Below are 23,687 nucleotides of genomic sequence, written 5' to 3' on the forward strand. Positions count from 1 at the left end.
TATGTACAACATACCATCATAGTAATTCAAAAGGAATAAGTTATCGACTCATGCAACACATAGCCATCGCCTAATAGCCTCAGAGCCAGACAACTCTTCCAACTGGTTCTCACTAAAATACTTTTATAGTCTGACAATGCTAGTTCTCAAACTAACTTATTAACAACTCAAAAGACACTTTAAAGATTCTGTTTGCAAGAACACAATCTTTGCTCTGATTATGTAAAAATTCTGCAGATAAATTTGTGTTATGAAATGAAATCTTCACATGATTTATATTTTTGGGGTTTTCTCGTCTGACCTGCTAAAGCTTGAGATAAGCAGTTGTTATTCAGGTTAAAAGGTCAAATTTAATAGCATTTGTATAACTCCTGCTTCTATAGCTATTTAAAACAAAGGATAGTCGGTTATTGGCTTCAAAATTTGGACATTTCATTGCAAATTGATACAGTATTTAAAACATATAAAACAGTTTGAAAAATGATTGAAAATATGACTTTGTAAGAACTGCCTTAACAAACATATTGTTGGTTAGAGATGATGACACTGACAGCTACAGAAGCTTTAGGAATAGTTTTATGTCTTTATAACCTCTATGATCTACTATTACGCTTGTTGCACAAAACTGATTTTATAAGCTTTTTGGCTCCTCACACAATTCAAATGTTTTAGCCAATAGACACTTTACCTCTTAAAAGGTTATTATTGTATAATTTATTAAATTACCAATTGTATTATTTCATTGTAGCATGTTTAATTGTTTCCTGCAGCAGTAATGCTAATTACGGATGATCCATGTAAACATCTTCTCTTCTGGCTTTTGTCTCATTTTTTAATCTTCAATTTCTCAGTTATCAAGTGTCTTGTTTACAGTCTCAAAATGGTCAATCTGAAAACAATTTGTGATATTCGTGAAGCTTATGCACATTGCACTTCCCACTTCTTGACTTCATCCCTACGTAAGAATAAATGGTAAAAAATACTAAAAATACATGTACAGTGTAATCAATGATATACAGCCTGGGGGCAGTATAGGTATCATTGGTGTTATGTACATGTACTTGTCATGAAGCATTAATGAAAATTAGGAGTTGCTATACTTCGTTAGTGTTTAGTAGAATAGTAGACATTTAAAACATCGGTATTATACTCAATTTAGTTTAATGACATAATAGGGTTCATCCTTTTATAAGCCGAGTACATAAGAAAAACGTTTTTCATAGACATTCACATAGACTCGAAGAAATTCGTTCGGAAGTCTTTTCGACGAATGACAGTAGCAATGCTGAAGTTGTATTAGGCCTAATAACATAACTTGGGGAATTTGGCAAAGATCGATTGGGTACACCAAATAATTTACTAGCGATCGTAATAGGCATAACAAGAGACGATTTCGTTCTACGCACTGCAAAAGGTACATGTGGTTTTCGACTTAGTCATAGCTGGTCTTTTAATCGAATGAGTTTCAATAATTAAGAGGAAAGTCCGTATAATCACAAGCTACATATCTGGTTCATCGCAACTTTCCGTTCAATGGATTGCTCTATATTTGGTAAGTTCTCATACTTGATAGTTAAAAAATGTATATGTGCTCATACAAGCTATATTATTTACTTACTGCAAGCAGGTAGCTCGTTTTTTTATAAGCAGGCATTTTGGTAACCGCCTATGCTCATGCACTCATTGTTATATACATTTTAACAATTATTAATCATATTCACCAGTAAATGCACCAAACTAGTCTAAATTGTTAATGGTTGTTAGAAGGCATTAATGTTACGATATAAAACTGCTATAGCTATTTTGGCTTATCATATATTTATACTGAATGTTTCGAGAGCTTTAGCGCTGTTGACTTGTATTATAAGTTCTGACACTGTATTGTATCAACTAATTACTAATTCTTCTGCAAGTGTAATGTAAAATTTACACATGATTGTCTGGTTTTTTAATGATTTAAAGTTATTTCTGTCTATCGTGGATTTTGTGTACCTAATTGTTTAGTTGATTTTTGTGATATATTTTTGTAGAACTCTGAGCAACATATGTAGAAATATTAAAATATTCCTATTATGTCGGGTAAATCTGTGACTGGTTTGCATCATGATTTTTCTGGCACTCACACCCCAATGATGGATTCAAGCTGTGAGTTTGTGAACATCGGTGATGAAGATATTGAGGATGCTAGAGTGCATGCTTCTGCACTTGCTTCTGATGGTTAGTTGCAAATTTTAAAGTAACTTTTGGACATTCACAATAATGGCTCAAAATTGTTATGTATCACTTAGTTAATATTTATTAGTGTTGGTAAGCCATAAATGGTCTTGGTTATGGTTTTATGATGCATATAAAACAGCATGCGTGCCTTTGTAGAGTTATATCTCATGCCTTCCAATATGCGCAAAATTACTTTATCGTAACGTATGTAAAATAAATGACCTCGAAATAAGATGTAAAGAAGAGGGCTAACAATAGTATACATACTGAATAAAGACTAATGTTATGTGGCCCACCTTCAGCATAGGATCCCTTGCTACAAGTTTTAGTTGCCTCAAAATGCCATTGCAAATCTTTTGTTTAAGCAAAGTGTAAGATAATTCACTGCGTTTTGCCATTCCTTATCTAGTTTTAAAAATAATCAAACATGCTCTGCCCATTCTTCATAATGTTGAGTGTGAGTATGGCATGCACAAATTGTAATGGTAACCAATTATACGAGTATCAATTGGACATTTTAGACAGAGAGAGAGAAACCATCATGGTTCCATCTGATAATTTCACAGCCGAAGCTAACAGGGATGAGGAACTCAGGCATTTAATGGATATTTTGTAAGTCTCAGTTGGTAGTACTGCTACTCAAGTTGTGTTCTGATGAGTAACCAAACCTCAACTAGCAGAAGGCGTGTCTCATTACTTATACTACTCACCGCTGCTCAACTAGCAGTAGGCATGACTCATTACTTATACTACTCACCGCTGCTCAACTAGCAGTAGGCATGACTCATTACTTATACTACTCACTGCTGGACACGACATTGAGTCTTCTGACAACAGAAATGTATAATTGAAGCATCTCTTAGCTTTTGATTGAAAAGTTTTCTAAGGTTTTGCATTGCTCTTGTCTTTCAAAGCAGAGACAGCTCCATCCATAGATTCTTTCTGATGAAGTTTGTTTTAAAAGCTTTTAATATTAAAATTTAGTCGGGTCTGTTTATGTTTCTATATTCGAAGTGGGATGAGGCAGCTAAGATTAAAAATACTGTATATCAGATATTGCACACAATGCTCATATATAATAAATCTCTAGAGCTCTAAGTCTCACAATAATAACTCCTTTTGCCAACTACAGGGTGATTCTCATTCACTTTTTTACAGTTGAAAGTCAATCATAACAGTAATTGTTTGGGTTGATAAATGCTTCAAGGAATACTTAAACATTACCAGAAATTCATCAGTGATTGGGCTTAACAACATAATCAATACTGTATATATAGCCTAAGAGGTATATATGGTGTTCATAGCCTGAGAGGTATATATGATGTTCATAGTCTGAGAGGTATATATGGTGTTCATAGTCTGAAAGGTATATATGGTGTTCATAGCCTGAGAGGTGTATATATAGTGTTCATAGCCTGAGAGGTATATATAGTGTTCATAGCCTGAGAAGTATATATGGTGTTCATAGCCTGAAAGGTACCGTATATATGGTGTTCATAGCCTGAGATGTATATACCGGTATGGTGTTCATAGCCTGAGATGTATAAATAGTGTTCATAGTCTGAGAGGTATATATAGTGTTCATAGCCTGAGATGTATATATAGTGTTCATAGCTTGAGATGTATATATAGTGTTCATAACCTGAGATGTATATATGGTGTTCATAGCCTGAGAGGTATATACCGGTATGGTGTTCATAGCCTGAGATGTATATATAGTGTTCATAGCCTGCGAGGTATACCAGGTATATAGTGTTCATAGCCTGAGATGTATATACCGGTATGGTGTTCATAGCCTGAGATGTATATATAGTGTTCATAGCCTGAGAGGTATATATAGTGTTCATAACCTGAGATGTATATACATGTATAGTGTTCATAGCCTGAGATGTATATACAGTGTTCATAGCCTGAGATGTATATATGGTGTTCATAGCCTGAGAGGTATATATGGTGTTCATAACCTGAGAGGTATATATAGTGTTCATAGCCTGAGAGGTATATATAGTGTTCATAGCCTGAGGGGTATATATGGTGTTCATAGCCTGAGAAGTATTAGAGAAATAATAAATATAGTGATTATTACGTATGGGATAGATTTGAGAATGTTACAAATGTTAGACCATGTTCTTGCTAAATAAACCGTTCTAAGCTTTCAAAGCATATAAAATACATTTACATATTAAGATACTGATATCAGTGGAATGTTAGCCGGACTCCTGTTGATAACGCTGCCCCTAATCATCTGGTAGTGCACTATGGTTTGTCTACTTTGTGTTTGCTTGTGAAAACCATATAAACTCTGCTTGCTTAGCAAAAGTTGTTTTTTGGACAGGCAAGAGAGGGTGAGGTCAGGTTCCCCAACCCACAGCGTCGGATCTACAGGTGAGTTGTGACCAGACTATTGTGAAACCACTATGGGTGTTCAGGAGTGTTATTGCTGTGTTGTATAAGAAAGGAGTCAGTACACTGTTGTCGTTAGCTAAGAGTATCAAGCTATGGAAAGTTAGCTACTTCTCTCTATTCACTAATTATCATTTGAGCAATGGCAGCGGTAAATTGTGTGTGTTACGTGTTCATCGCTCATTACTTGATAAAAATACCACAACTGATGTGTAATGAGCTCAGTGGCTCCTTAAGGTGCTTCCTGTTGAAAGATGAATCGCGTTAGATACCGAGTGTGATGATGTGTAATTGCGTATTATATAGATCATGTAGAATATAGGTCAGTTATATCTGCTTTGCTGCGCCTCCTGCTGACCTTTTGTATGTTTACTTGCGTAAAGATTTACATTGATCTGCCACCTGCGCGTGTGTACCATTGATGGATATACACAGGCTGGTGTAGAGTGTTCCCCTAAGCTTTTAATTCACATTCCTTGCCTTTTTCTCAACGAGTTGTTTACAATCATAGATGCGTGTCCAAACTAAACTGTTGTTTGTTATTGTATCTGTCTATACAATATTTTTTTATGCAGCTTTTTGAGACAAGTTAGTATGTAATATTAAACAGGCAGGCTGTTTACAGTATCTGAAATATTTTTGATGTAGAATGATGTTTCGATGTTCCTTCATAATTGATTGAACCTTCCTGAAGTCTTGATACACTATTAACATACAAAAGCTTGTGTGCATTTATGAAGTATATTTTACAGTTTGCAACAATTCGTAGCATTATATATGTCAGTGTGTTTAAACCAGGTCGTTTATGGCAATCATACAGTCTAAAGTTGGACTCAGAGACAATACTTGCTGGCCGCTACTTTATGTTCTCACATGAATGAATGTTATTTACCTGTCATTACCTTTTGTTGAGGAATCCGATAGGCTGTGCATTTAAATCAAATTTAATTGGCTGCTCCTGTAATTAATTCTATTAACCACCTCTGAGAGGAAATTAAACATCCGAAGCAATTTGAGTATGTAAACAGGTGCATTACAACTCGCATTGCGGTTTTTAAACTTGGCTGCCAATTTCGTATATCCAAATATCTTTATTTTAGCATCCTTACTCTACAACTGTGCATGAGAATTCCCCTTTATTGCGAGAGATCTCTCCTTTACTGCGGAGGATTTTTCTCTTGCTGCATGAGATTTTCCCTTACTGCGAAAGAATTCTGCCTTCTTGCGGGAGAATTCTCCTGCACAGTTTTCTTTGCCATTTGACTTATAGGAACATTTTTGTTCATATTCATTCAAGGATCTTTGTTCTGGTTGAAACTAGGTGACTTGTGACGATATACCTGAGGGCATGAGTTGTAACTCTTTACTCCTTTGAATACCTGATTGGTCGATGACAAGGCTACTCTGCTAACTGGTAAATTGTAATTACACTAGGTTAGTGCAGTAGAAGGGGGCTTTACAGGAAATGTCAGCGCAAGTAATAGCTGAACTAATTCCCTGCGCTTTTGGCGTAAAGAGTAACCCTGGATCATGTTATGGTTTTTTATGTAGACTCAGACTTTGTTCGTCTGAAGGACACAGAGGAACTCGAGGTATCCCACAATTCCAGCGGTGCCGCCGTGTCAAGATTTAATATCATAGTGAACAGAGATGCCAATGATCTGGAGTTGTCAGATGAGGAAGATGAAGGTGAATCACGCTAGTATACACTTGGTTACCAATAGCAACTCAGCATTCTTTAGTGGGGGGATGCTATACCCTTCGTTATGCTGAGAGACCCAGATGTTATAATAACCTGTGCTATGCTGGTGGGCCTACACTGAGAGTGTGGGTTTATGCATGTTACGCTATATCCAGCTATATATATAGAATAAGGATGAGAATATATATATAAACTAGCTGTGCCACCCGGCGTTGCCCATGTAATAGAAGAGTCTTTGGACAGAAAATTGATTTGTATTTAACATATAACAACATTTGCCATTATAACTTTCAAAGTACATATCATGAGAGAAGTCTGTTGTGTAGTTGAAATAAATTAAGAGAAAAATAAAAACAACTGTGAAGGTTTTAAAACTTTGTCAAACAACTGTACCTTTCAAGCTAGTAGCCTGGCATATTGCCAATGAAAAACTCCACTAAGCTAGTTAATAAGGTTAGGCTTCCAATGACGGTAAGCCATGACTTCGAGTCTGTATTGTTGTCCAGCTCAGCTGTTCTAATAATAGCTATAGCCGGATTTCTAATAGACGGATTTCCAACAGACAGACTTTGAGAAATATATATATAGATGTATATCCTTGCATTATATTTTATAACGCAAAGAATGTAGATATACCGTACTTTTCGAACTATTAGCCGCTACTTTTTTCTGATGATTTGAGCCATGCGGTTTATATAAGGGTGCGGCTAAACTGTAGCTTTTTCTTTCACCGCTAGGGCGCATTAACGGGAATCTCCAATTAGTGCGCTTCTAACGGTGAAAGAAAATACGAAACAATGCTTCACGGTACTGTTCCGTAAGGCACTAAGTAAAAAAGCATCGGATAATACGAAACTGTGCCGTTCGTCACTGTTCCGTTTTAAACAGCAAAGTTGCTGCCATGTTAAAAAGCACAGTCTTGAGTTCTGCGGCCTATACAAAGGTGCGGCTTATGTATTGTTTTATTATCATTTTTTGGAAAATAAAGCAGATGCGGCTTATATAGGGGTGCGATTTATAGTCCGAAAAGTACGGTATTCTTTGTGTTATAAAATTTTCACTGTTGTTCCTTAGCTTTAATGGTAAAAAGACGTCTTTGTTTAATCGTTACACTAGGTAAGTGTAACGTAGGTTCTACATATGGCTAAAAATATTTTTAGTTGATTTCAATTGGCTGATACACTTACTAGCAGACATGTTTTTAAGGTTTTAAAAATGACTTGATGCAACCCAATTCGCATCAAAAAATTAGCAATTCAATTCCCAACTCCTTTGCATCATAGATCAGGTAAGAATTGATTTGTTTCAATTCAATAAGCAAGACACCACATCTTAATTCTCAATTCTTCAGCTATCTTAACTTCCAATGAATCAATTCAATTCATTTTTTCAGACAAATCAATTCTCTATCAATTCACCACCTGCCCACTAGCTAACCTGCTCAGCCTTTGCTCTGATTAGAAGTTGCTCACCCACACAAATGTTGTAGGGTAACTCCTATGCAAAACAAGCTTTGAAATAAAATAAACATTGATCAATGCAGCTTTTTTCCATCATGCACTTGGTGGTTACATTTACAAAATAGAAACATAAAGTTTGATAAAGTTGCTATTGGGGCGCATGATGATGCCCCCATGACTAAATACATGTTCCACCCGGGGCACTGGTTGCAGGTGGAGTGCATAGAATCACCTTAATTTCAGCCAACTTATACATCTGCCCCTTCTGTTCACTCCAACACTATACAGGGACCTGTGTAAAAGTTTTCAGTGATGGCAATCAAATTGCTTTCTTGTTCAGAATGCATATTGAACAGCATCAGAACATGACATTTCTCATCTCTAGAAACTAGCTATCAGATTTGCATCATCACCAACACTCGAGTGATATCACATCGGGTTAGTCAACACATCAGTACACATAGCGTACAGTTACAGCAGCAAAAGCTTCTACCACTTAAACAATGTCTGCCAGCTGACATATACAAACAACCAAAATAGAATAATGCAAGTGAAATTACCTTCATGTGTAGCTGCCAACTCGTGATATGTAAGTAGCTCACCCTCTAATCCACCATCACACACTGAAGGAGCAATGGCTCTCTTCTTCGGTTTGTTGAAGAGGCCTACTCTGCGCTCCTCTGAATCCTTGAAGACAACAGGTGCTACTGGCTGAGCAGAATGTGACACCCATTTTTTGAGTTTTAAAAGCAAATGATGTACAAAATAGTAAAAGCTATTAGTGGGTGAAAGAAAATTGAAAGCATCGTAGGTAAACTGCACGCAGCAAATTGAAATTTAGTGTGTCGAATTATTGCCGATGCATACATTGCCACATCAAGAGTGCAATTATTATTACATGCCACCATGTCCACCATCTGCTGTACACAATGTCAAAGGATTGTCATTATGAACTAAGTTGAATGTGTCTATACAAACATACATACATGTATATGTGTACCTCAATTAATTTTTTTATAACTACTATTGTTTATAAAAAAAATTATTTATTGATCAATTTATTCAATTATTTGTTCGTAACAGAAAGCTTTAAAATTTATACAGTATTATAATAATTATTGTTCATTTATTAACCACCTTGAGCAGCAAATGACAAATGAATGTTGTGAATAACAAATAAAAAGATAATTATTATAACAGTCAATCGTTTAGTTGATAGATAGTTGGAGATAGTATGAGATACACCAAAAAATAAAAAGTGGAGGATAGAGAAATAATAATTAATGATAATGCTCTCTCTCATTCATTTACTACATTTAGACTCCTTCATTCATCTCATATATAATATAGCACAATAATTACCTAAATAGTAAACTACTTATCACTGCAGGCATTGCTACATCTGGAAAAAAGATGGCATCATTACTAGCGCTGGTTCTATTAATAGTGTTCGCCATATCTATAATATGATTATAATAATACTGTTAAAAAGAATGGATGTTGTTGTTAGTAAGTTGATAAATATATTTATTACATATGGAATAAATTAGTGGAATCACCAGACTAGTGAAACTGCTTGTCTAATGAGAGAAAATTTTGCCAACAAACCACCAAACTGAGAACTAGACCAGTGAACTAGGTTCAACTTACCACTGTGTCCTGAAAGATAAATTTAGACAGCTGCGTAGGAGGAGGCCTGATGCTTAAATGAGATGTAGTTACATTCATTCGCATGATGATAACATCGGCATAGTTAAACTTGTTGCCAGTGCACAGGCAAACCATAGAACTATACTAAATCGTTGCGAGGTACATAAATAATAATACTACATATTATCGACAAAGAAAACATATGCGTTGATATCGAGGTTTATGAAAATGTTAAATGTGTGCAGCGGGCATTACTGGACTGCAATTACGATTGACTGATTGGTTTAATAGAATATCACTGTACATGGTGGATTTTCCATCAACGCAGCAATAAATTACTAATCATAGAGATACTAAGATAGTAGTAATAAGGAAAAGCATTGACTAGAGTCTTTGCTTATTGAAAAGTGTAGAATCAAGTAAATTCGTTAATGATGACTGTGAAAAATCGATTTAATTCAATTCTTACTGGTAGGAGTCATTTCAATTCTACAGTAAGTAAAAGATACCAGAGAATCGATTGAATTCGTTTGTAAATTGAGCCTTGCTCGAGCAAGAGTGTTATCTCGAGTGCAAATCTCTTCTAACTAGTGTGCAATTAATAATTTAGGTTATGTTTATACGCAGCTCCTGAGAGAGTGCAGGAAGAAGTTGTGGCAGATGCCGATGATAGGGTCGAGTCGGATATCATAGCCCCTCTTCCCGCTGTTGCCGCTGCTAATGCGGATGACCTTGCCTTAGTTGTGCCTCCTATAAGGCATTATATTCACTCTCCTAACCCACACCTTAACACCCTGCTTACTTCTATCGCCCTCGTTGCTCTTGGCTTTGCCGTCGGCATCGCCATTGGCCACGGCATTGGTAAGTTAGTCTTCCGCTTCATTACTGGAATCTCTGTGATAATATTGTATGGGTTGTCTTCTCTTGTAATTGTGTGCCTATGTTAGAGTGACCTGATGAGCTTTTTCTGCTAGGCAATTATCAGCATCTGTTTTAGTCTGACCACAACGATTATTTAGTCATTTTGGTAATTTTGCAGCCTGTCATTTGGTGGCAATCATGCTGACTGCCTTTTCAAGTAGCCGAGATTTTATTCCTTCACAAACATAATATTATCTTGTTTCGTTTCTTCCAATAAAACCGAAATTTATGTGGTGATTTCATTTTACAAAAATCTGTAGCAAAGCCAAGCTGGTTTTTGCTCGATGTTGTGCTTGATCACTGAGTTTAGCTATATTCAAAAATCAGGCTCAGCGAGAGAGGCTCACCTCCAGCAAGAGATTCAAGAGGGCCAAAAGCTGAGGCTGCGCTCTGTACAAGATGACCTTCTCATGTGCCTGCGGAAGCAGGAGGACATAGACCAAACCATTAACAAGTTAAATGAGGTGAGTATAGGTTACGGAAATGGACCTCCAGGACTCATTACCCATTGCCGATTATATGGCAGCGATCATATTGTATAGTACATCTTTTGACTATTCTAATGTCGGATTTACAGGGATTCATCAGATGCTTGCATCGATGCTCTTCACTGGTAATGATAGACCGTGTTGCTTGTGTGTTCCCTGATATTTGTAGCTGCGACTTTTTCTGTCACCTCCCTGACTGTAATTTCGTATCTGGAAAGGTTTATTTACTGCGGCATGCGTTTTACCTAAAGGTGTAGCTTCTGATTTTGACTTCAACGTTTCTAGATGGGCCAATCCTGTTCTGACTAATATGAGGAAGTTGGGGTTATTTAAATGCCTATTTTTTTTCTTGTTAGATTGAGAATATTCTAGTAGATGCAGAGCACTGGAGGAATGAGTATGAAGAGCTCCTCAATCTCAAACTACAGGTAAATTATTTACCCGTCACCTTGACAGGCCCACATCTATCACCTTGACTAGCCCACATCTATCACCTTGACTAGCCAACTTCTATCACCTTGACTAGTCCACTTCTATCACCTTGACTAGTCCACTTCTATCACCTTGACTAGCCCACTTCTATCACCTTGACTAGCCCACATCTATCACCTTGACTGGTCCACTTCTATCACCTTGACTAGTCCACTTCTATCACCTTGACTAGTCCACTTCTATCACCTTGACTGGTCCACTTCTATCACCTTGACTGGTCCACTTCTATCACCTTGACTGGTCCACTTCTATCACCTTGACTAGCCCACTTCTATCACCTTGACTAGTCCACTTCTATCACCTTGACTAGTCCACTTCTATCACCTTGACTGGTCCACTTCTATCACCTTGACTAGTCCACTTCTATCACCTTGACTGGTCCACTTCTATCACCTTGACTAGTCCACTTCTATCACCTTGACTAGTCCACTTCTATCACCTTGACTGGTCCACTTCTATCACTTTGACTAGCCCACTTCTATCACCTTGACAGGCCCACTTCTATCACCTTGACTAGTCCACTTCTATCACCTTGACTAGTCCACTTCTATCACCTTGACTAGTCCACTTCTATCACCTTGACTAGCCCACTTCTATCACCTTGACTAGTCCACTTCTATCACCTTGACTAGCCCACTTCTATCACCTTGACTAGTCCACTTCTATCACCTTGACTGGTCCACTTCTATCACCTTGACTAGTCCACTTCTATCACCTTGACTAGTCCACTTCTATCACCTTGACTAGCCCACTTCTATCACCTTGACTGGTCCACTTCTATCACCTTGACTGGTCCACTTCTATCACCTTGACTAGCCCACTTCTATCACCTTGACTGGTCCACTTCTATCACCTTGACTAGCCCACTTCTATCATCTTGACTAGTCCACTTCTATCACCTTGACTGGTCCACTTCTATCACCTTGACTAGCCCACTTCTATCACCTTGACAGGCCCACTTCTATCACCTTGACTGGTCCACTTCTATCACCTTGACTAACCCACTTCTATCACCTTGACTAGCTAACTTCTATCACCTTGGCAGGCCCACATCTATCACTTTGACTAGCCCACTTTTATCACTTTGACTAGCCCACTTCTATCACCTTGACTGGTCCACTTCTATCACCTTGACTAGCCCACTTCTATCACCTTGACTAGCCCACTTCTATCACCTTGACTAGCCCACTTCTATCACCTTGACTAGCCCACTTCTATCACCTTGACTGGTCCACTTCTATCACCTTGACTGGTCCACTTCTATCACCTTGACTAGCCCACTTCTATCACCTTGACTAGCCCACTTCTATCACCTTGACTAGCCCACTTCTATCACCTTGACTAGTCCACTTCTATCACCTTGACTAGCCCACTTCTATCACCTTGACTGGTCCACTTCTATCACCTTGACTGGTCCACTTATATCACCTTGACTAGCCCACTTCTATCATCTTGACTAGTCCACTTCTATCACCTTGACTGGTCCACTTCTATCACCTTGACTGGTCCACTTCAATCACCTTGACTGGTCCACTTCTATCACCTTGACTTGAACGCTCCTACCTACTTGACTTGTTCCTAACAAATGTACAGAGTGATGAACTTTACCATTGCATGTCAATCAGTTTCACCAATATTTCCAAATCACTCTCATGCCCCTGTCACATATTTAAAACCAACTGTTTTCTTTTATCTCGATATAAAGTTTTCTCATTGTATATGTAGATAGTAGCAAGCATCCCACTCATATGACTACAGGTAGAGTTTACTTCACCAATTATGTTAATGCAGGTAGAGTTAATATCTCCAGTTATGTTCATATGGGTAGTGTGAACACCTTGTTATATTGATATGGGTAATTCTAACATTCCCACTTACATTAAGACAGCACAATATTAACATCCTTACTTAAACTAAAAGAAGTAATGTTAGCATTTCTAGTTCTGTTAATATGTATATTGTTAGTATTTCTAGTTCTGTTAGTATATATATTGTTAGTATAACTAGCTCTGTTAATATGTATATTGTTAGTATTTCTAGTTCTGTTCATATGTATATTGTTAGCATTTATTGTTCTGTTAATACATATTGTTAGTATGACTAGCTCTGTTAATATGTATATTGTTAGTATTTCTAGTTCTGTTAATATGTGTATTGCTAGTATTTCTAGTTCTGTTAATATGTATATTGGTAGTATTTTTAGTTCTGTTAATATGTACATTGTTAGTATGACTAGCTCTGTTAATATATATATTGTTAGTGTTTCTAGTTCTGTTAATATGTATATTGTTAGTATGACTAGCTCTGTTATATGTATATTGTTAGCATTCCTAGCTCCGTTAATATATATATTGTTAGCATTCTTAGTTCTGTTAATATATTGTTAGTATTCCTAGCTCTGTTAACATGTATATTGTTAGCATTCCTAGTTCTGGTAATATGTATATTGTTAGTATGACTAGCTCTGTTAATATGTATATTGTTAGCATTCCTAGCTCCGTTAATATATATATTGTTAGCATTCTTAGTTCTGTTAATATGTATATTGTTAGCATTCCTAGCTCTGTTAACATGTATATTGTTAGCATTCCTAGTTCTGGTAATATGTATATTGCTAACATGCCTAGTTCTGTTAATATGCATATTGTTAGTATTCGTAGTTCTGTTAGTATGCATATTGTTGGTATTCCTAGCTGTGTTAATATGTATATTGTTAGTATTCCTGGTTCTGTTAATACCCATATTGTTAGTATTCCTAGTTCTGTTAGTATGCATATTGTTAGTATTCTTAGTTCTGTTAATACGCATATTGTTAGTATTCCTAGTTCTGTTAATATGGGAACGCTAATAACCCCATCTTATAACTTACTTTTGTAGAATGAAGAGAAGTGGCAGATTGAAAGAAGTGAATTGAAGAAGTCACAAAATCAAGCGGAGACATCCTACGAGCAGCTGGTGCAGTCAAAGTCTTGCGCGCATGACAGTGAGTACCTCTCGAGACAAGAGACCACTCTTAATTCTGTCCATGAGAAGTTGGAGGCAAGTCTCACCGACAAGGATGCGCTTATAGAGAAGCTGCAGGCACGGGTGGTCGAGCTCAAGGTCAATCTTATGTCAGCTGATAAAATGACTGAAGCCTATAAGCGATCCAATGATGACAAGAGTTTGCTGATCCTTGAGTTGAAGGAACAGCTTGTGCTAATTGAACGAGAGGTGAGTTAAAGAGGTATCTGCTGTTTATATACTGTTTGTAATATACTACGGTATAGTAGCGTTGGGGCTTTTGCTATCGGAAAGATAAAGCTTGCATCTTTAAGGCTCCAAATCTTCTGTCAACTCGCAACCTGATTGTCTGTCATTGACTGTTCATCCCTAAACTTAACTGTTTCAGACTAGAGTGTAAGAAAAGCCCGGGCATATTAACCTTTGTGATTAGATTCTGGATATTGTTTGTCATTTCAATGATGGTGACCCTTGGTGACCCTTTAACCTTGGTTCGCTTCAAGGTTGAAGAGAATGTAAAAGACGTTTGCTTGCTTCTTGCCATCCTATATAGTACGAGTGAGTACTAATCTCTTCAACATATGCTCGAAGCTACGTATTTGGTGAGCTAGTCCTGTACAGGCTGTATTTGAATGGAGGTCTCATTAATATAAAACTATTGTACAGGTGTTTGACTTGAAGGTATTTGACTTGAAAATCAATTCCGAAGAACATCATGAGGACATAGTGGAAGGAGAACAACTCACAGGAGGTTCAGCTGGTAAAAATGAGAAAGGATTATTGGTCTCTAAAGAGTCATCAGAAACACTGACAGTGGATACACCATTTCATGTAGACCCAGTTACAGAAGACACGCGAGTTCCTGTAGAAATTCGTGAAGCGGTTACACAAGCCTCTGAACAAATGGCAAAAGAGAATGCACCAGTTCTTGTGAAAACACCAGAAGTTGATCCGCCCATTTCGATCGAAACTACCGGGAAATACTCACTCGATGATAAAACTGCTGTGGATAGCCATGTTTCTGTAGAAAAGGCTGAAGCCAATTCATTGAATGCCAAAAGTGAATATAAGATGGAGCATTCAATGGAAACCCTATCAGAAACCGGAGAGGTCAGTATAGATTCCCTTAATAGCTATGAATTTGATAAGAGCTATTGTCAGTTTATATCAGTATCTAGAGATACAGTGTAAGGAATAACTAGTATTAATTAAGCCTGTAGAGATACAGCATATTGTTTAGTTAGTAGTACAACATTGTCTATAGAAAGAGCATATTGTTTAATTAGTGGTATAACAGTGTCTATAGATAGAGCACATTGTTTAGTTAGCAGTATACCAGTGTCTACAAGTACGGCGTATTGTGTGAGTTTTGTACTATTATCTGAAGTCGCTATACATGCATAATGTTTAGTTAATAGTATATCAGTCTTTAGGAATCAAATGAAGATCTTGTTCTTGCTACCATGATACAGCTTGTTTTTATGCTGAACCCTTGTTAAGCTAATATAGCCATAAATTACTATGAAGATATAAGGCTCTATTAAGCTATAAACATACATGTACACATAGCTCTGCATCTTTCCACACGGTATCATAGTAATTATGCCTAGATCAATACTCCAGCAACCGTGAGCCTGTAAACATCATGTGCATTGGTTGACAAGTTGTTGGTTTGCTGCAATGAATGCGTCTGACTTGTTCAGGACCAACCAAATGCTGTGGCAGATGTTAGCTCAGGAAATAGGGGTTCAATGCTAGATGGAGGATCGGCAGCACAATCTTTTAAAGCTGGCACTTCTGATAGAGAACGTGCTTCGACTATGGCTCATCATTTTTCCAACTCTGACCTTGCAGCCAATCAGCTAGCAGCAAGCAATTGCAGACAAGAAATAGGACAACTCCAACTAAAGATAGCTAATCTGCAGGAGCAGGTACGGCGCTGATTACTGTTTCAGTCGATGTGCCTACATAGTATAACACATATGAGAACATGTCTCGATTTTATGTCTCCGCTGGTGCTAAGCATATGAAAAGACTTGTTCTTTTCTTTTAGATTCGAATGTACAGAGCTGACAACTCTACAAACGGCAGCGAAACAGCAAGTAATCAGACAGAGAGTTTAACGGTTAATCTGTGTGACTACATAACAATTGATGTGAGTCGTGACAAGTTGTTGCATGCCTACCAAATGAATGCCAGACATTTTACGTCGCTGAAGTCTTTTCTGCTTTCCGAACTTCGATTCTCGTTTGGGAATTTCACCCTCAAATGGGCTAATGGAAGCGATGGAAATAGCGATGAAAAGTCTCAGCAAGAAAGTGCTACCGCAGAGCCTACATGGAGCCTTTACCAGACTCTTTCTAAGTCTGTTATAGCAGACGTTTTGGGTACAATGAATAATTCCTGGCAGACCGTCAGCGATATCTCTCAACATATCAGCAAATCAAAATTCATTAAAAAAACTAAGAAGCTTCAAGCAAAGCTGTCCAATGTTGCGAGCATGCTGAGCCATGGAGTAAACATGGTTACTGATCGACTCACAAATGTTCTTGACAAGCCAAAGTCTCAACCTGCCTCTAATCAGCAAAGGCAAGTTAGTTCAAAAGTCTCCGACAAATTTCAGCGGAGGTTGAACAAAATCAAGGAAGAGTTGGAGGAGATGAGTCATTACAAGGTTGAAAATATGAAGAGGTGAGTGCAGACAACTTCTAGTGTGAAGTACGTATATACTAGAGACACCAGTATAAATGCGCTTATGTCTAGACGTATACATAACTATTATATGTATATATGCAGATACCCAGGCTATTTTGGTATGCAATTATGTATTGTGGATCAGAGTGTATATATACTATATATCGGTATGCAATTATGTACTATATGTACACATGTCCTCTATGTTTACATGTTCCCTATGTACACATATACGCTATGTACATATGTAATCTATAGATCCATGTACTGTATGTAGATACAGTATGTATTACAGTATGATACTGTATGTACTACCTATAGAAATGGAGAGATATTGTTAGCATTTTTAACAAACATTTTGTGTCAAATACATACATCAGAAAACACATAATTAAAAGTCCGCGTTCGTGAGGGAGTGGGAGGAGGCTTGTAAATAGGTCAACAGGTTTGGGAGCTCGCCACTGCTAGAGTCATAAAAGGCGATTGAGGAGACACAAAAAGGGTACCGATTATGGCCAATTGTAACACTCAGTGGGACCTGCATGTCTCTGAGTATGTAGTCAGTTCACTAACCAGTTCCTATACATATCTGCAGTCGGAGTCTGCCGTGATATTGCTGTTTGTTCTCTAATGCATTGGTACAAGAACTGGTATGTGTGAAAGTTAGCGCGTACGCTTCTTCTATTGGTAGAAGCGCAAAGAAGCGTATGCATGAGAGATTTGATGACTTTGGTGAGGACTTCTCAGAGCTGCTTGAGAGCGAACACAAGAGCACAAAGGTGTGGGTGGACTGTCAGAATCTCTGGTGGAAACAACAACTACGCAAAGAAACTTCCGGTGATTTTTATCATATGTATCCAGATGTATATATTCATGATTGGCTCTCTTGTAGTAGTTTAGTTGAATGCATCATACTTTCACACGAACATCAGTGAGGGACTTACCACTCCTGTATAATAAGTAGGTGCTAGCTGTTGCACATAGGGCTGCCTCTACTGTCGCATGGCAGCCCTCTACTGTCACATAGCTGCCCTCTACTGTCACATAGCTGCCCTCTACTGTCACATAGCTGCCCTCTACTGTCACATAGCTGCATTTTACTGTCACATAGCTGCTCTCTACTGTCACATGACTGTCCTCTACTGTCACATAGCTGCCCTCTACTGTCACATAGCTGCCCTCTACTGTCACATAGCTGCATTTTACTGTCACATAGCTGCTCTCTACTGTCACATGACTGTCCTCTACTGTCACATAGCTGCCCTCTACTATCACATGGTCGCCCTCTCCTGTCACATAGCTGCCTTCTACTGTCACATAGCTGCTCTCTACTGTCACATGACTGCCCTCTACTGTCACATAGCTGCCCTCTACTGTCACATAGCTGCCCTCTACTGTCACATAGCTGCCCTCTACTGTCACATAGCTGCCCTCTACTGTCACATAGCTGCATTTTACTGTCACATAGCTGCTCTCTACTGTCACATGACTGTCCTCTACTGTCACATAGCTGCCCTCTACTATCACATGGTCGCCCTCTCCTGTCACATAGCTGCCTTCTACTGTCACATAGCTGCTCTCTACTGTCACATAGCTGCTCTCTACTGTCACATAGCTGCTCTCTACTGTCACATAGCTGCTCTCTACTGTCACATAGCTGCTCTCTACTGTCACATAGTACACATAAAAGCTTCATTAGGGGATAAGTTTTTTAAGTTTCTTTAGTTTTAATGTTATAGCCGAGCCATTCCAGATTATTTTTTTAAGAACTTTAAGAAGAAACAAGTAGCAGTTTGCTGTTGCTTTCTATATGAGTATTAAGGGATAATGCACTGGTTTAATATGTAATATAATAACTGAAACTGGATCGTCTGAGTCGTCTACTCTTCATATCTAAGTAATTTTGATTACAAAAAACTCAAGTTGTGTGATCATATACATTGTTGATTTTCAACACAGTTTATTACGACAGCGCTACAACATGATTTGATAGATTTGAATGTCTAGCGAAGCGCTTATAAGGATGTTAGTTCATTTATAAAGCATCCACAATTATGCCAGTAGAACTAGTGGTTATCTCAACTAATATCAAGTTATATCACAAATGGTTCTACAGAAACATTCGCTGTTAAAAGTGTGGAGGTAGTAATTTATTTTGAATGAAATATTTTAGTTGACTGTGTTGACAGTTGATCAAATAACAAAAATTCCGATTTATCATTGACCTGTGCTTCTACTTGTACATGTATTTCACATTATTTGAGATTATTTCCCAGAGAAATAACTTCACACGCTAATAACTTAGTTTGTCCTGCAAATGTTTTAGAAGGGTTTATAAACTGAGTCAATGTAGCACATCTTTTATTCCTTTTAATTTTAGTGAAGTCGTATTGACTTGTCAACCCGACATGCTGAGTGGCTGAGAAGATATCATTAACTTTATCATCATCATTCATTGTATTATTAACTAGTTTGTTCCAAATATGTTACTGATATGTTCTTCTCTGTTATATTGGATAATCTACTTTATGTTGCTTTACAGATGAGTCAAGTTTCCCTCAGAAATGCTTTGACAGTCTTTTGCCGTGGCAACAGTCTGATAAGGTAAGAGCTGGTCGTATTGTTGCCTCACCTGGAGGTGACACGCTTCTTCTCAGCTCTTTGGGTATATTAACATTTTATTTGCTTTTTTAAAATCTGTGCTCTTATTTCTGACGCTTGATCTGTGATGTGGTCTATGAGTTTTTCTGTAATCTGACTGAAGCTGTCAATGTCGAGATTTGCCATTCAAAGCTTTTATATTTTATATCAAAACCTTTTCAAAGCAGGTGCGGCCAAATTTTTAACAGCACAGCTTGGGTAATTTTTAGTTATTCCTTTTAGTCAGTGCTGATTGGCTAATACCTAGTTTATATAGTACACTAGATGAATGCTCGGGTAATAAACGTCTTTGCACAGAAAATTTATTTTTATCCAACATATAACCACAATTACCATTTTAACTTTCAAACTTCATATCATGAGAAAAGTGTTTTGTGCAGTTTAAATAAATTAAGATAAAAAATAGAACAACTGTGAAGGTTTTCAAACTTTGTCTAACAACTGTAACTTTTAAATCTCATATCATGAGGAAAATGTTTTGTGTAGGTCAAATAAATTAAGCAACAAAATAAAACAACTGTAAAATTGTTTAAATGTGAAATAATTAGCAAGTAATACCTAAATTAAGTCTGTTTTGCTACGATTACAATAAAAAATGATTCGGTAATGATACAATTAATACGAACTGAGAAAACAAAATAAAAATCCTGAATATGTTAAATTGATGATAACAAATGTTACGTAGAAGTGTGTTTGTGTGTATTAAAAGGTTACTGTTCCAGCAGAAACTATCCATCAAAACTTTGAATACGACGATACTGGTACCTCTCGAAACTGGTACAAATGTAAAAATGAGATATCGAACTGTCTTTGTCTGATCGAATGGAGAGAGAATGTAGAGGCTATTCCTACTCAAGATAATACAATTGTTCGCGTGAAAAGTATTGGCCTTTACCGATTTAGCAATCAAACCTTGCAAAAAACGAAAATAGAATTGTAACCCACATCTAAAATTGAAACGGCACATTTAAAAATTACAAATTAAAAAAATAAGTAATGATTGCAAAAAATTAGTTTTGCAACCATTTCAAAAAATAACAATAGCAAAGGATAATATTGATTAATAATCAAAAATCCACATTTGGCATGCACTTTTGCACCGTATGCATGTGCGTACAGTATACACTATATAAGTGCAACATAGTTATAAGGTCTGTATAGCTCAGGGGTTAAGCATGTGGATTGAACGGTTGCAGTTGTAAACACCGTGAGTTCAAATACAGCATGCAGCGATCTTTTAATCCAAGATTTTAATAGCGTTAGCTGAACATACACAAACACACAATGCAACACGCAAACTTTGAGAAATATATATACATGTATATAAATTATATGTTTTGGTATTTAATGTTTCAGATAATAGTCTGCCGTGGTAAGTGATCTTATTATGTCTTTCCATTGGCTCTCTACTATAGATTAGTGCAACAGTTAATCTTATAGCAACTTGCTGTGTTCTTGAGCTGATGGCCTGTTTTCTAGCGAACTCGCAAGCTGAACTCTATATTAGTTGCTAATCCTTTAATCCGCCTTGCGACAGCAATTTACGGAGTGTCTCTACCTAAATTATCTTCACTAAAGCTCGGCTTTTCTCTCGATTTAGAGTGATGGAAGTTGGCAGTTTCAAAGAGCGGAACACAGACAATACCACCGAGAAGAACCAGATGATTGGTTCTGGCGCCGATCACATGACTATGAAAACCCGCTTTTCACCAAAGATGAGCCATGATATTCAATTGAACGGACGATACATAACAGAAACCCTCACTACAATCTCTCTGAGCTGATCTTTATAACGCATACGCTTTCATGTAGTAGTTCTATTTGCAAGGTCATTGCCCAGTTATGCTCACTATATTATATTTTTAATTAACACAGACTGTGTAGAAGGTAATTAACAGGTATTATTGTCATAGATGTGGAATTGCTGTTAAGGTGTCACGCCTCTCCTATGCATAGGAGAGGCTACACTTCTCATGACTCGCTGCTCTGCAAGCCTCTTTTACATATGATAGCTGCGCTTCATATACTTGAAGTGATTCCTTGTGCAATTGTTGGCATAAGATGTAAACAGATCAGAGTTCTTCTATTCTCGTATATGAATGTACAAGTGTATATGATACACTTATTAAGAACCCTCAGGTTTTTGTGCACTTGGATGTGGCTTATTTTAGTCTGTAGCATTGCTGTTCCTCAACTGTACATTGGTCTATCCAAGTCTAAACAAAATCACATAAATACATTATTGTAGACCAATCATAGTCTCTGTTGCTGAGTTACCAATACCCTGTTGCTACTCTCTCAGCTTTTAACTCATGCATGGATGCATGTTACACGCATGGTTACACAATTGTGTTTACACAAATGTGTATATGCCATTTGTATAGCACTGTGTGTATACCAAATAGGCATATTCTATGCGGACATATCTCCACTAGCACAGGCTGTCCAATTGACTATTGGGTAGGATGCGAGTGTTTTGCAAACTGTTTATTTTCTGTGGTAGTATTTGCGCAACTGGAGTCGTGTGCTACTTGATATCTATCGCTATTTGCTATATTAAACCCAACAAAGTCTTATAGACTATTGCTTTATTGTTTTCAGTATTATTACAAAAATAAGCAATGTATTTGAGTTTTTAGCGAGTCATCCCAGCGCTTTGCAACCATTAGCAGTTCCACTACCTTCCTAGAGAGAGAGAAAGAGAGATTCATGTAACTCTTCCAACCGTAAAAATCTCACAGACGATTGCTAGGTCTCCAATATATCTAAATAGATGATAACCAGAAGCTGAGCCTGAACTGGTTTCTGCTATAGATAAGTTATACATGTATATATACGTAGTTAGCTATTCCTATGTTATTGTATGTTTTTGTCTGCTTGAAAAGGCTGCTTTGATAATCTAAGATATAAGCAGCTGCTTAAAGCAGTGGTGTTCCAGTCAGGGTCTAATAATTTGTTCCACATGAAATTTTTTTCCTAATATCTTTGGAAATCAGAGTGTTCTGAATATTGTGTGAACATATTTAATATTACTGTTCATACGGTGCAAAAAATATTATAAAACAGTGTGAATAGATTGTATTCACTCCCACTGCTAGTTTACAGCAAATACCTTAGGAACTTATTAAGAGTGAAGTTTATACAATAGATAGTGTAACAGATTGTTGGCTACTCGGCGGCGAGGGCGGGCGATTGTCGTCAACTACCCACCATGATTATTTCATTGACTATTTACCATGATGGTGAATGCAATTCTTAGGTTAGTGGTACTGATGGTATGCACTTACAGTAGAATATATACAATGTCAGCTATTAGACTAGACAGTGTATTGATCTAGTTGATACCATACCGATGTATATAACCGCACTGGCACTACGCAGTGTGAATGTGCCTTGTACTGGTTAACACAAGCCTTAGCTACTTGCGTCTAGTTTTATCCATGATAAAGAAGTTAGCAATGCTCATATCAAACATCATTCACAGTTATAAACTTATGTCAGACTAAATTTTAACTTATCTCAACGTGTCTAAGCTCAGAACCATCTGTTAGAAACATTACTGTACGCAAAGAGGTACTACGTGTCGTATTGACTCTACCTTGTGTCTATTATAAAAAAAACATCCTTTTTCTGTAAGATGTCAGTCAGAATCCTATGAAAAAGGTTTGAATTGTTTAAACAAGCTGTGGCTGATGATCCCAAGGGAGAGGCAATAAGTTTCTGTTATAGCCTTTTATTCTAGAAGAATAGAGAAGAGTCAGCTAAATGCTGATGTACACTCTCTGATGTACACTGATAGCCCATAAGCAAACAGAGGAGACTCCCTCCACACGGCTGCGCAATCTGATTGCAGTCGTCGGCGCATAACGGGCATAAACGGTTTATTTGCAAACGGGAATATCTATTTATTGTATTGTCATATTTTCTTTGACATTGTGTAAAGTGATGAGGGATAAGGAATGCATTCTTTTTGTTTAGAACAAGTATTTACGTCTG

At 37.3% G+C, this 23,687-nt stretch overlaps 1 protein-coding gene across 2 annotated transcripts; it reads left to right on the top strand.

Moving 5' to 3' along the window:
- The first annotated feature begins 1,274 nt into the window (after positions 1 to 1,274).
- Positions 1,275 to 21,944, top strand: LOC137389367 (myosin-11-like). 2 transcript variants are annotated; one of them, XM_068075494.1, is made up of 15 exons: positions 1,275 to 1,414; positions 2,031 to 2,217; positions 2,739 to 2,829; positions 4,553 to 4,602; positions 6,172 to 6,309; positions 10,060 to 10,293; positions 10,681 to 10,817; positions 11,198 to 11,269; positions 14,211 to 14,546; positions 15,018 to 15,446; positions 16,040 to 16,267; positions 16,390 to 17,027; positions 17,722 to 17,867; positions 19,573 to 19,634; positions 21,292 to 21,944. In XM_068075494.1, exons 2-15 carry the CDS (start codon positions 2,073 to 2,075, stop codon positions 21,415 to 21,417), a joined length of 2,832 nt encoding a protein of 943 aa, XP_067931595.1. In that variant the 5' UTR covers positions 1,275 to 1,414; positions 2,031 to 2,072; the 3' UTR covers positions 21,418 to 21,944. The 2 variants fall into 2 exon arrangements, with proteins under 2 accessions (XP_067931595.1, XP_067931593.1); XM_068075492.1 differs by having other exon boundaries at positions 1,312 to 1,552.
- The last annotated feature ends 1,743 nt before the right edge of the window (positions 21,945 to 23,687 follow it).

This window comes from Watersipora subatra, chromosome 1 (genome assembly GCF_963576615.1).
Source record: "Watersipora subatra chromosome 1, tzWatSuba1.1, whole genome shotgun sequence".
Taxonomy (NCBI): domain Eukaryota; kingdom Metazoa; phylum Bryozoa; class Gymnolaemata; order Cheilostomatida; family Watersiporidae; genus Watersipora; species Watersipora subatra.